Genomic DNA, 13,773 nt, shown 5'->3' with positions numbered 1-13,773 from the left:
CTGGGACAGAAGCCTCCCTTCCTAAGCAAAGCCTCCCTTCTGCTGTACAGTGCTGGAGCGCCTCTTTATTGCCTCAGTCATCCACACGCGTCACAAGTGAATGATGCCGTTTAGACACAGACTTACCCATGATACACTCTGGCCACGCACATTCCTGGAATGTAACTTTCCCGGCCAGTGCTGAGAGAAATGGCTTTCCACCAGCCTCCTTCGCTGTCAGGATAAAGCAGAGAGGGGAATGTACATGGGCAAGCGGCAAGACCTAAGATATGCTCACCCAACTCTCTCACGGCAACGGGACATCTCTCTTTCAAATTCTGTCATCGCTGCTCAGACCCGCGTTTCTCCAATTAAAATTTTAGGTTCCGTGTATGTTTGTGTGTTTGTGTACTTATGTGTGTCATGGCATGCTGTGTGTGCCATTTGTGTGCATGTGGGGGCCAGGGGTACTGACCACGTTGTTTTATTTTCTTCACCTTATGGTATGTGTTCTCTGTGTGTGTGTGTGAGAGAGAGAGAGAGAGTGTGTGTGTGTGTGTGTGTGTGTGTGAGAATGATGTGGGGGATGGGAACATGGGATTCCCACAGCATGCATGTAGAAATAAGAAGACAGCTCTGTGTAGTTATTTCTCTCCTTTTACCTTTACATGGGTCTGAGGGATCGAACTCTGGCTGTCAGCCTTGTACAGCAAGCACCTTTCTATGCAGAGCTGCCTGGCTGTTCCCAGCCTTGTTTTTAGAGGCAGGGTCTCTCTCTCCCCCTCCCTCTCTCTCCCTCTCCCTCTCCCTCTCCCTCTCCCTCTCTCTCGGAAGTTGCTAAGTAGGCGAGACTGGCTGGCCAGCAAGGCCCATCCTTCCCTCCTCAGCACTGAGGTCCCAGGTGTATGCGCTCAGGCCCAGCTTTTTTATTCGGGTCCTCGTGTGCACACGGCCAGAATTTTACCAATAGTGGTGTATCCCCAGCCTAAAAGTTTAGTTTCTAAAGCCTGTATAGCCAGCAGACATCCCTCACTGAAAGTCTCCTGGGGAACCTGCTCACAAGGCTGACATTGCCATCCCTGGGGGACCAGCTGTTCATTTCCTCGGCTGATATGCACGACTGGAGAGTTTCAAAAACAAAAGTTTCCTGTACTGGTTTACTCTCTCAAGTATAACCAAACAAACATCCGTTTGCATGTCTCGATGAATGAGATGCTAAGCCAAAGGACGAGTTTGCGCCACAGGCTGTTCAGAATCGTACGTGAAGATGCTGGCAGGGAGGGAGGGGGCTGTTCTCATGCGCCCGCAGTGGTTCTGGACCCTGCTTCTCCATCCCAGCATACCCTAGTGAGTAACATCACCCTGCATATTCTGAGACCGATGGGCTCAGCTGGGGAAGCAGGATTGGTCATAAAGGAGCTCAAACCGGAAGGAGTTTAGATGTAGTTGGCGGTTTCAGAGCCCTGGGAGTACTTAAAGGGCAGGTCGCAATGGGACCAGGACCCGGGTAGAACTGGACAACTGATCATATGGAAAACCTGATGTGGTTAGTCATGCTTGGGGGATTGGCATGTTTTAAGAGGCTCACTCACTCAGAGATAACGCGCAGTTTCTCCCCTCTCCGGAATATCGGGGGGCTGATGTCAGGAGACGGGTAGTCATTCAGCACAGCCAGGAAGTCGCTCTCAAGTCCTAGGAAGCAAAGCGGAGGGGTTTTGACTGACTGAGAATAAAGGGAGAGGAAGCTGCTGGGGTCTTCCTCAGGAGCAGTAGTTCTAATCTGTGTGGGTCCCAACCTGTTTGGGGGTCCCACGTCCGACATCCCACATATCTGGTTTTTATGTTACAAGTCATAACAAGACCAAAACTACAGTTATGAAGTAGCAATGAAGTAATTTTATGGTTGGTGTGCTCACCACGACGAGAGGAACCACGTGTAAGTGTCCTAGCATTAGGAAGGTTGAGAACTGCCGCTCTGGAAACACCTAGCTTGTACTTGTGAAACTCTGCTCCCATCCACCCAGGAGGGTCCCAGGCCTTAAGAGATGGCCTTCAGACAGGCCTTCGGGCTTCTGACAGCTACAGAAGGTGCTCTTAGTACAGGTGCACCTTGGCCACAGTGTTCCCATCTGAAAACTCGGCTCCAGAGACCTAGAAGCTAGAGCCACACCATCTGGCCTGATTCCAGGATCTGCCCTGTGTGTACGAGCCTCGGTGTTTGCATCTTGAAAATGGGTTGACAGAAGAAAGAACGCCTGCCCCAGAAGGCTGTGTAAAAAGCTCCTTCCCAGAGGGGTTCGCATGGCCCTGCTACTCCTTGAGGCAGTTAGTGGGATGCTGAGGAGGGGGAGCCATTCCCCTCAATGGTGTGGCCACTGAGAAGTTGCCCAAACTCCAATAAACATTCCCCCGTGTATGCTCACACAAGCAAACAAACAAGAGAGGGCCTAGTTAGAAAGAAGGTGTCAGAGAGGAGACAGGACAGTGAGGAGTAATAGGGGTGGAACTGATCAAAATATGCCACATACGTGTGTAATTGTGATTTTAAAAATTCCTTAACGCTATATTTCCAGGTGCCCTCCCTAGGCCCTGTGGGTCCCACATCTGTGGTACTTGTGGAAGAGGGTCGGGTTAATCAACTGGGAGTCTCCTCCAGGCCCAGCAGGCTCGGCTCTGTGGCTTAACAGCCCCTTTTACTCGGAGGGGAGGGCACTATGTCAGGCGTCTAGTCGGCAGGGATGTTAAGTGACATGGCCCATGGTGAGTAGAACACCCATGCTTTCTGGTGTAGGCACATTGACATTTCAACTCCTTAACTTGACAGCTGAGACATGAAATCTGCCTCCCCCTAATAAGAGCTCACATGTGTATGAAACTCTAATGGCATCTTGCAAAGGGAAGTGTACATGCTCTATGGTTCATGTGAGCCCAGCTGGTTACAGAGATGCAGTGATAAGATACGAATCTCCTCCCTGATGCCAAGCAGCGTTTGTTTCCAACCTCAGTGAGTTTCCATAACTCATACACATCCATGCAGGTTGGTGTTGGGGTTCATTCAAGGGAAACAGCATACTTACACAGCACCAAACATAATTACCACTGTGTCTGCTAGCTGGGCATCAGAGTCCACACTTCCGAGTGATATCTTATACTCTTCATTGAGCCCCCTTCATCCTGCTTTGTAAGAGGCCACATTCTAGATCGGGATCACATGTGCCACAGCCTGTGCCTGACCACGGGAAGTTCAATGGGACCCCGATACTCAGCTAAGCGCTGCGTCGTCTGACCTCTCACAGTCTGGAGGTCCCGACAGGCCAACTTCTCAATCTGCCCCACAGACCAAAAGAAAGATTGAACACAAGGCTGAGTGAGTGAGATGAAGGAAGCTTCCAGGAAAGGGACTAACCAACCGCCAACTGGTGAATGAATGGGTGATCAGTTATGGTGGTGGAACAGTACATGCAGATGCGTTGTTCACTTGGGGAAACTGAGTCATGGCCAATAAGCTATGAAAATGTTTGCGAGAGGAAACTAAAAGTGGGTGTCCCCAATGAGTCACTGGAGAAGAGTGAGGGCTCCCAAGAGACAGCTCTGCCAGGTTGGCTCAGAGAGACTGCCGGCCTGAGCCTGTGGGTGAATGTCCCCCACACTCTGCCCTAGCAAATTTATTTTTAGAAACTTCTTCTCTTTGTGACCCAGATACCACCCCAGAAATTAGAAGCAGCCCTCAAGTTGGTCTGAGTTGAAGCCAGAGGTCCTGAATCCTACTAAGGGGCTAGAGCCCCATCCTCTGGGGCATGAAGCTTGTACAGACTTGGAGATTACCTGTAAGCAGAAGAACGTGCAAGCCCAGAATGAGCCACAGGTCGATGGGGAAGACTGGGCAAGGGGGCGGGGTGACAGGGGAGTTGGATAAATCTTCCCTGAGAGCTACCCAGCCGCCAGGGCTGGGGATGCAGAGTCTGGAGACCTGATGGTTTGCCACTTTCGTGCCCACGCCCACCAGGCTTTCTCAGGCTTGTCTTGCTTCTCATACCCCAGCCCCACCCTCTGTGTCCCCCTGTCCAGTCACATCGGCCCTCTCCACTCCTACTACCCCTCAGCAACTGCAGCCTATAGAAATGGTGTGATGCTCTGCCCCCTTCCACCAGAGGCGGTGCTTTGGAGCAGTGTCTCAGAGTTGCCCTGGCGTATCTGTGTGGCTGTCAGAGGAATACCATTACCTGGCTGTGAGCTCAGAGAGGACCGAGCACAGGGTATTTAGTGTCATGCATCCCTGGGGTACTGCCTGCCCAGAATCTGCCACTTAAAGAATACTACAGGCATGGGTGTGGGAAACAACAGCCCTCTTTTACGGAGTCCTCTGTGCTAGGTCTCCGGAGTATTCTAGGCAGAGAAGTACTGATTGGTATGTCCGCTTATGAAAAACAGGGTTGAAATGACTCCTAGAATATGTCATCCATGACAAAAATAGAACCTTGAAAGAGAGCCTATGCCCACCAAGGTGTTTGTGGTTTGAGGTATTCACACTGCACGCTCAAAGCTAAAACTGTGGAACATCACAAAGCCATCTTTTAAAATGTCTGTGACGAAACGGAACAGAAACAAACAAAACAGAGAAGCCCACTGTGAATAGGAGAGTTCCAGTAGGGGGTGGGGGTGGGCATGGGGGGCTCACGGCTGCTACAGTTCCGTGGTAGCAAAAGCAGATTCTCAAGGAGTTTCCTTCACAGCAATGTTTTCACAGTAATGGCGGAGAACTATCACCACGACAGCCTTGCATTTGTCCGCCTAAGGGTTCTCTGGGGCATGCCATATGTGTCTCCATCCCCTTATCACCAGAAACAGAACACCAAAGGACAAGCCACAGCCTGACATAGACCTCCAGGGACAACGGTCTGGCCACTGTGAGAAATTCAATTGCAGGCTCCCTCTGTCTTCCCTGAGCTCTGGTCCCTACAGGGAAATAAAAACCAGGGGTAGAGTATGTGTTTTCTCTTCGAGACATCTCCAAGCCTTCTCAGAGTCCTGGCTTTATTTTTTATTTTTAAAAAAGAACTGATTTTTTTTTTTCTTCACAAAATGCTGTAGACATTTTGACCTAAGTTTAAGCTACTTGTTTGGGCAGACATGCACACGTAGCATCTAGACTTCTGGAAACAAAATGAGAGGGGGTATAGACCCATTAGGACTTTGAATCCTTTTCCAGAGAGTTGAACATTTCGATCCAACCAAATAATGTGTGGCTGGAAGGAGAGGAGCTAAGGAAGGAGGAGGAGTATCAGGACTTAGATCCACAGAACAAATGTGTGCTGGCCATGAGAAGCCCAGAGCATTTGGAATTGGCTGGGCTGACCCACATGCCTCCACTTCAGAGCTCTGTAATCTGAAGAAAGGCTTTAAAAAAAAAAATCAGAGCTTGACTTCTTCCCATATAAAAATGGGAAATATCAAAACCTTGCCTTGTAGTGGATTGTGCAAGGCTGGTCTCAGGAACTCATGGGTCATTCCCACACAGGGCAAGCGTACCCACCCTTTCACAATCAAAACCAGTTCCAGCCTGACCATGTCAGTGTACACGCTACCCAGGAATGCCAACATGAGGCTATCTTACTACCTTTGGTTCATCTAGACACAAACTCCACTTGGTAAGAAGAGAAAAGGAAATTCGGAATAGCAAATATTTGCTAATGCCTGAGAAGTGAGTAGGGATGGGAAACAAAATACAGAAATGTGTTCTGTGAGGAAGGAAGCCAGAGGAGAAAGGAGCCCAGGCAGGGCTCAGTGGACATACACGTTACCTGGTCCACGCAGAACAGGCCCTTGAGGCATAATTGCAATTTAGCATGTCCCGACAGCTTCTTTTCTAATGCTGGCACCCACTCAGCAGGCCTACCGGTGGCTGTAGCAAAAGCTGCAGCTAGCCCTTCCTTCGCATGTTCTACCCAACCTCACAGGCCACCCCCACGTGGAGGATGGGGAAGGCAAAGCTGGAGAGGATTAGTGACATGCCCAGGCAGCAGGATGACCCCGAACATCTATGGTCGCTTCATGGAGCCCTGTTTGCACCTGCGTCCGGCTCTTTTTGATCGTCACTCCATCTTCCAGTGAGAAAGTGCACGTGGCTGGCGGGTGCAGGGCTAAATGGCCGAGTTATTTCAACTTCTGCTTTCCCGTTTGCGCTCTCTCTCTCTCTCTCTCTCTCTCTCTCTCTCTCTCTCTCTCTCTCTCTCTCCCCCCCCTCTCTCTCTGAGTCATCTCCGATTTCAGTGGCTCCTGCAAGGTCACCCTTGGGCCTGGCTCTCAGTGGCTTTGTCAGGAAGCATGAACACATGAACATAGCCAATCAGACGGAACCGCGGGTGGGCACAGAGGAAGAGCCTACTGGGTTCTGCTGATGGATGGGAGCCGGGTTTGTGGGTCCTGTTATCTACGGCCGTGGATTAGATAGGGCACTTGCTTGTATCTTATGAGACTCATTGAGTGTAAAGTGACTCCAGAGTTAAATCCACTTCCTCCTAAAGTCACCCGTGCTCCAGGAGTGGGTTAGTGTCTCAGAAACGAAGGCCTAGGCCAGGATCTGACGACTGGTGCTTCCTCTATGGGATCTCTCACAATGGCACAGGAATGTCTGTGTCATTGAATCTGATGACCAGGCATAGTTCCTCACTCTAGGCACATCCTCTCTTGGAACACACTCTCTCTGCTCTGGAGTGTGATGGACCAGACACTACTCTCTGTCTTCTGCCTGATAAGCTGGAGGGTTTTAGGGGAGTTCACCTAACCCTTCCGGGCCTCAGTTTCTCAGCTACATATTGAAGGGGCTGGTAGTGTTGATGTGGTTGGGCTGTTTGTAAGAACTGAGTCTCTCTGAAGGAGTTTACATGCGGGACGCTCTTCTTGTGGGAGATGCATATGTAGGTGCGATGGCTCCCGTTGCACGGGTAAAGCACTCAGAACTTCGTGGGGCACAGCTCAGGCACCAAACTGAGAACTGAGAGACGCTACAATGAGCTGGTCATTCACCTTTTCACGTGTATTAGGTGCAGAGTCGGGGCTATCCTGGGATCTGCCAGCCTTAGGGGCGGAATACCTTCAGACCCGGTAGGAAATACAGCTACGCACCTTCCACCCGCCATTACAGTTCTGCTGGGTCTTGACATTTCTCTGCTTCCTTCCTCCTCTTGCATTGATCAGCTCTCCCTGCCCCCTTTCATTTTCATGATATCAGCAATGTAAATGCCTGCGGGGCGGGTGTGATTTCCAACCCAGCACAGTGGGGCAGGGTTCTGAGCAGGGCTGGTTTGCGTGGTGAACTCTGACGTGAGATGTCACCTTAGGTCACAGTGATGTGAAGGGAAGAAACGGGGGAGGGGATTATCACAGCAGAGTTGTCTTTATCGAGTGGAAATATGTATTTCCCCAACATCCTGGGCGGTCCCCCCCTCCCCCAGGCCCCTGGTTCTTAATTAACTCTGTGCTGTATGAATGTGGCCCAGGGGAGGTGTCTGAAGTTTGCATGGACTGGGAAATTTCAACTATTTGCAACTCTGTGAAGAAGTTCCCAGGGTTCCCAGTTCCACTGCTTTTACGAGTGCGAGGGATGTTGGCCCTTGAGGGTTGTTCCCACTATAGGGAAGCTCAGGCTCCAGGGGCGGTCAGACTTGAGGGGACTTCACACTTGAGGGATGTCCACCCTTGAGGGATGATGCTCACACTTGAGGGAAGCTCAGGCTTGAGTAATGGCCATAATAGCCTCCTGAGGTAGCTGACCTCAAGTAGATCTGAAAGTGTCCCCACCCCCACCCCACCCCCAGTATCAGGTCACTGCTCTTTGCTCTACTGTGGTGGGAAGGGATCATGGCTGAATCCGTGATGGAAGGCTGGGGACTTCCCCAAGGCCACACCGTTTCTAAAGGACACCACGGGGTCCTTTTGCCTCTGAAATGCATATTATTCCTACCAAATCTGACCATCTCTTTATGATGCTAGCTCCTGGGAGTCACACAGATGAGGAATATTCTAGAAAGCTTATTTTAAAAGAAAACAGACCATAAAGCCGCATGCCCAGGCATTCACTGTCCTGGTATGATGAAAGAAGTGAAAGAAAGAGCTTCCAAAGGCCAAGAGAACCCTTGAGTCTTGAGCTCCCTAGGGCAGCACCAGGGGCTTTCCTGCCCTGAGACATTTGTCCCAGGCCATGAGAGGAAGCAACAGCCCCAGGCTGGCCTGCAGCCTCAGCAATTCAGGCACAGCCTACTAGAAGAGCAGCAAGCTGGTGCCTTCTCCCTTATTCAAATAGATACGTGAAAAAGAGGAAATCAAGTCAGGCTTGACAATAGAGGAAGCTCCAGGGCGGGCCAGTAAAGCAGCCAATCAAATACTGGATGTGACTATCTGGATTACACCCTGGTTTAGGCCTGGGGAATTCTAACCAGTAGCCTGAGGGGAGACCCCTGAACCTCCTCCTCAGAGGTGACCTCCTACCCACACGGTGGGGGGAAAAGAGAGGAAAAAACAAATTACTCCATAGCAATCTGCATTAAAAAAAAAATAAAGACAAACAGGCAAGTCCTTAGAGGTTGATGTTTTCATGAGGCTTGCTCAAGCATTCAGGCCCTTCTGTCTGTCCCAGGCTGAGAAGTAGCACCTGAGCAATGGATTTGGAGGAAGTCACATTTACTGCCCATTCTCTGATGCATGGACAGCCAGGAGTGGGAGGGTTGGAGGGAGACAAGTTGGGTCACTGTGCATGGGCAGCCCACCCTGAGCTGTGTTGTGGGAGGTAGAAGACAAATACTCTGTCCACCCCACCGTACCTTTGCAGGCCTGTGACCAGGCTTGCTGTTTACTCCTCTGTCCCCTCTCTTTTAGAAAGGGAAGCGCTAGTGCTGAAAATCTAGAGTCCCCAGGAGTGTCCCCTGCAGCTGATCTGAAAGTCTATAGGGGAAGGCTCTACCCCTGATCACTGCTAGTGTCTGAACAGCCATCAGGCTATATATATATAGTACAGGCAGCTTCTTGCTCTGCTTCGGGGAAGGTAAGCAGCCCCTCTGTTAAGGGCCCACAGGTGCCATGGAAAGAATAATGGCCAAGACAGGGCAGCACATTTCGTGTGAAGCCCTCGATCAGCAAGCAGGATGGTTTTCTCTATGAACGGTGCCCGATGCAGTGCTTCAGGGCACAGGGAGAGATAGTGTCATCTCTTCTAGGAGATTAATGAGATCTTTAGGGCGATGCTGGGAGGTGGGAGGAGGAAGCAGTCTTATATCCCCCTTGCAAACACGGTTGGTTACCTCCCTTCCAGCTCCTACCGGGCCTCTCCCATAGCACCTCTCACTGGCCTGAGGGTGTTAGATGGGACACACATATGACCCTAGGACTCAGTAGATCCGATGACCAGCCTTGCCTTCTGCTTGCTTATATCCCCTCCACCCTTTGAAGCTCTGGAAGCTTGGTGCAACCTGGCTTCTTGACACCTAGCTGAACTTGGCCACCCTGATTAACCCGCAGCCCGGGCCTCTCCCCTACAGTTCGAGTTCTGGTCTATTGCAGCCTTCACTAGACAGGAGATTTCTTTATCGATATGGCCTGCATTCCCTTTGTGAGACTTGGTTTTGCCAACCATAAAACTATGGAGCCCACTTATCTCAGAGTTCTCTCTTAAAACGGCAACACTTTCGAACTGCCAAGAATCCAACTGTCGCAAATGTTGGTCATTAGAAATTTGAGCCACAAAGTGAAGGGCTGGAATAACAGAGCATCAGTGCCCATGGCCCCTTTCCAACAGGCCCCACTGTCTACCACCGTGCAGGCTTTGCAGCGGGCTGCTGCAGAACTGAGTTAAATAGCTCTCCGGAGAAGTCAAACTTACCCTCGGTGCTGGGTATTGGCCTCTCCAAAGGCGGAGGAGTGGATTTCATGTTGTTTCCCATCTCTGTGTCTCTTGGGGCTGCGGAAGGTACAGGAAGCCTGCAGTAGGAGAGACACACACGTAGAATGAAGCACACCCAGAGATCCCTGAGTGGCGAGTGACCTAGTTCAGAGCTCATGGTGCATCATTTCTCAGGCAGCCTGCTTCTTGAAAGGCGGCTGTTTTTATGTCAAGACGTGATGCAGGAGTGTTGGTTTACAGAGGCACATTGCGAGTTCTTTTATCAAGGGGATGACAGAGAAAAACCACGGAGGAGGAAGTTGCTAGCAACTGCTGTTGGTGGCAAAAGTTTCCATTCCTCCACACCACCGCTGTGCAGAGCAGGGCTGCTGGAGAAGCTGAGCAGTGTTCTAGGTAGCCCCGAAGAAGCTGCGCTCGGGGATGCTAGCCAGCAGCTCTCTCAGCCCAGGAATTCAGACACATCACACTTGGTAGTGAAGGGCTCCACAGCCTGAAGGCGCAGGGCCACTCCAGGCTGGGGGCGTTTTGACTTGACTGGTTCTTAACTGTTTAAATTTCCACACCTGCATTAACAAAGGGTGGCCAAGGCCAACTTCGTGACTGTACCTTTTACTTGGCTGGTGTGTGCTTTATGTGGATGCTTTCCACACTACTAAACACACTCACCTCCACAATAGCCTTGATGGCGGCAAAGCCCCGTGTCCTTAAGGAATCAGACTCAAAGGCGGGTAAATAAGTGAACCTAAGCCACACACAGGTAAAGGAGCAGTTACCTCGCAATGGGCTCCTGGAGCCCCACACGGACTACAGACTACAATGTTGTGGCTCTCACTTAAGAACCAGTAACCTCTGGCAAGCTCTTAACACTTTCTTGCCTGCTGTAGGGGTTTATAGAGCAGCTTTGGGTAGTTGCTACAAAACTGATATAAAGCCAGGGAAACACAGTACATGGCCTGACCGGCGATAATTACATAGACAATAGACAAGCGTTCAAATCCAGAGATTCTGTACAAGTATTTGGAAGAGAGAAGAGTCTTAGGGAGGCACAGAGAAGGTTGCCGTAAGTATGGACAGAGTGGTTCCTGCTTCAGGAAACACATACGCCAACAGGAAACGTGTTCTACTTGTTGTAAGTACACCGCTTGGGCCAAGAGCTCATGAGTTTGAAGCAGGGTACGTTCCCTAGACCCTGGCTTCAGATCACATATCTATACTCTGTGTATGCAGCCAGCCACTAGCCACAGGGACAGCTCCTCCCAAACCCCGCATGTGCTGAGAGTATCACAAGCCTAAATCGTATCAGTGCACCAAGCCCAGACCAGGAAGCTCATCAACACAGCACCCTGTGGGCAAGGGGTCTTTCCTGATGCACATCATCGAGGGGTGTGAGCCTGGGGGAGAGAAATAACATCAGAACTCAAAATCCAAAGTCCAACTTCGACTGAGCGTGCATGGCTGTTGAGCCACTGCTGAGCTTAAAATCTCAAATCCTGTGTGCACAAATTCTAGAAAGAGCCATGCTCCGAGGACAAGGCCTCTGAGAGGAGGCAGAGGGAGGTTCACACTACTTCCTGATTTCAGAGGAAGGGAAGCAGGTGGTGGAGCCCCTCATCTACTGAGAAGCAAGGACATATGAATGGTGACTGGGTGGCAGTACTCTGTAAAGTGTTTTTAAATACAGGACGGGTGATGACTTAGCCCCTCTCCCCTGCCTAAGCCGTGGGCCACTCTGGGGCTTCCAACCCACATCTATCCTTGAAGGCAGGACCTCTTGACCAGACACAGCACGTGTGGTGTGCTGCCCTTCAAATTCTTCCCAGCACCTTTCAACAGTTTGAGGAGCCTATGTTCCTAACACTCAGAGAGAGGAGGAGAGAGAGGCAGAGGGAGGGAGGAGGAGGGAGGGAGGGAGGAAGGGGAGGGAGGAAAGGGACAGGGAGGGAGGGATGGAAGGGGGAAGGAAGGGAGGGAGAGAGAAGAGGAAGAGAAAGGGAAGATGGAGGGGAGGGAGGGAGGGAGGAGCATTGGAAGCTTACATTTTCTTCATGTAGGAAAACTGGGATGCACACCAGAGGGGCAAAGGCAGAGCTAATGAGGGCACATGATCCATCTGGCCCTCCCTAGGCCCGGGCCTCCTGATCTTACCTGGCTCCCCAGGTTCCCACAAGCCATCCCCTCTTACCTCCTCCTGACAAAAGACCTGAAGAGCTCCTTGAGCCACCAGGAGTCCTGGTACCTCAAGAGCACACCACAGCCTTTGTACACTCACCACCTCTCTGCACCTCCAGGAAGGGGTTAAGTCACCATTTAAAGGCTTTTATTTGAGCAGAGTGGCGATGCCCAGAAGCAGGGGGACTGGGGCCTCCCCGAGGAAATAACCGAACAATTTGATTTAATCTGTGACAGTTAGGCGGAGGGAAGGTGCAAGACACTAATTGCTTCTAGGAACATTAAGGAAAGGGCAGGAGAGAGCTCAGTTAATTAACACTGGCCCCGCCTATCCCTGACCTCTTTACCCTTCTCTGAGTGTGGCCTCCTCCTCCTGCCCAGGTGGAAAGGACAGTGACAGCTACTCACCTTCTCGTCCCTTCAGCCCAGAGCTAAAGCTATTTGTCTGTGTGGCCTTTAGCCTCGGTTTCCACTTTTGATAAAATGAGATATCTGGAGAGTCACTTTTTACCCCTGCCCCCCCCACCCAATCACACACACACTTCATTCTAGCAATCAGGACTCCCTGGCTCTCGGAAGACTATTAATAAGAGAAAAGAGCCATCATCATTTTTACAAAATTCCACTGGAGAGAGTGTGAGGAAGGGTATCTGTGCAATTTTCAGAACACCACAGAGAGACGACAACAGGAACTTCAGCCAGGGGTGAAGCAGGGTCCACCCTTGGGGACACATAGGCACCAGCCTTGGCCACAGCAGGCATGGATGTAAAACCTATTACAACATGACAGCTAAAAACTCACCCCTGTAACCATCTTCTAAGGTTTGGGAGCCAGAGACCACTAGTCAGGAGCCTCAGTGTCCACTAAATATGGCACCACTAACCACAACAGTGACACACAAAACAGCCACCCCCACATCAGGTTCTGTCTTGCAACACGGGGCTAGGCAACAACTGACTGTGGCTGACTGTGTACCCAGGCCGAGCTAGCTGAGAGCTGAGGTTTCAGAGCCAGGCGGAGGTGATGCGGAGGTCAAAGCTGGTACACCTGTCCCCAAAGCCCACGCTCTCCTCACCTCTGACAACTTGTCCTGGCCTCCTACCCACCCACCCCCTTCCTGGTCTGAGAAGACAACACCAAAGGGATTCTTCAAAGTCACCCAACCAAATTTGGCAGCTAAATTTGGCAGTCGTGAACTTTGAGGGGAAGGGGAACCAAGGGGCAGGAAGGCCGAGGGGCCAGTTGGAGAACACAGCCCTGACTGGAAGCCTAGGCCTGGAAACCCAGGGTGGGAAGGAGGAGGGGCAGGAGGCAGGTTTGTAAAGGCCTGCTGCTATTTCAAGGCAGCCTTGGGGGTGGGGTAAAGATGGTTCCAGGCTTGCTAGCACTCACAACTGTAACACCATAGGTCAGAATGGAAGAGAAACTGGTGGACGCGCTGAGGTATCATACATTCATTACATATTTATGGTCTTACAACACAGCTCAGGCTGGCCTGGAACACTCCATCCTTTGCCCGAGCCTCTGAAGTGCTGGGGAGACAGGCGTTTACCTCTGTGATCAACTTCATAAGAACGTAGTAGCATATGCACCCACGAGTCTATCACAGGAGCCCGTGAAACTTGCCTAGGAGTCTCCAAGGCTGGGCAAGACTCAGAGACCTCCACAGGCGGGCCTGCAGGGCAGGGTTAGAGTCAGTTGGTGTCTCCGCTCCCCACTTGCTGGCTGT

The 13,773-nt window shown here is 51.1% G+C and overlaps 2 protein-coding genes across 2 annotated transcripts in view; one reads left to right on the top strand and one right to left on the bottom strand.

The window, feature by feature from the left end:
- Nucleotides 1-13,773, top strand: part of Tg (thyroglobulin) — a 164,496-nt gene that overhangs the window by 115,482 nt on the left and 35,241 nt on the right. The gene's annotated exons all lie outside the window — the stretch shown is intronic.
- The window catches only part of Sla (Src like adaptor), a 28,776-nt gene that overhangs the window by 11,041 nt on the left and 3,962 nt on the right, over nucleotides 1-13,773 (bottom strand). The window contains exons 2-4 of the mRNA XM_051202543.1: nucleotides 9,854-9,951; nucleotides 1,572-1,671; nucleotides 127-213 (exon numbers count right to left, since the gene is read on the bottom strand). Coding sequence (XP_051058500.1) covers nucleotides 127-213; nucleotides 1,572-1,671; nucleotides 9,854-9,914 — 248 coding nt within the window. The 5' untranslated portion in view covers nucleotides 9,915-9,951. The remainder of the gene's footprint in view (nucleotides 1-126; nucleotides 214-1,571; nucleotides 1,672-9,853; nucleotides 9,952-13,773) is intronic.

Source organism: Phodopus roborovskii, unplaced genomic scaffold (assembly GCF_943737965.1).
Source record: "Phodopus roborovskii unplaced genomic scaffold, PHOROB, whole genome shotgun sequence".
Lineage (NCBI taxonomy): Eukaryota > Metazoa > Chordata > Mammalia > Rodentia > Cricetidae > Phodopus > Phodopus roborovskii.
This window is presented reverse-complemented; position numbering and strand designations above follow the sequence as displayed.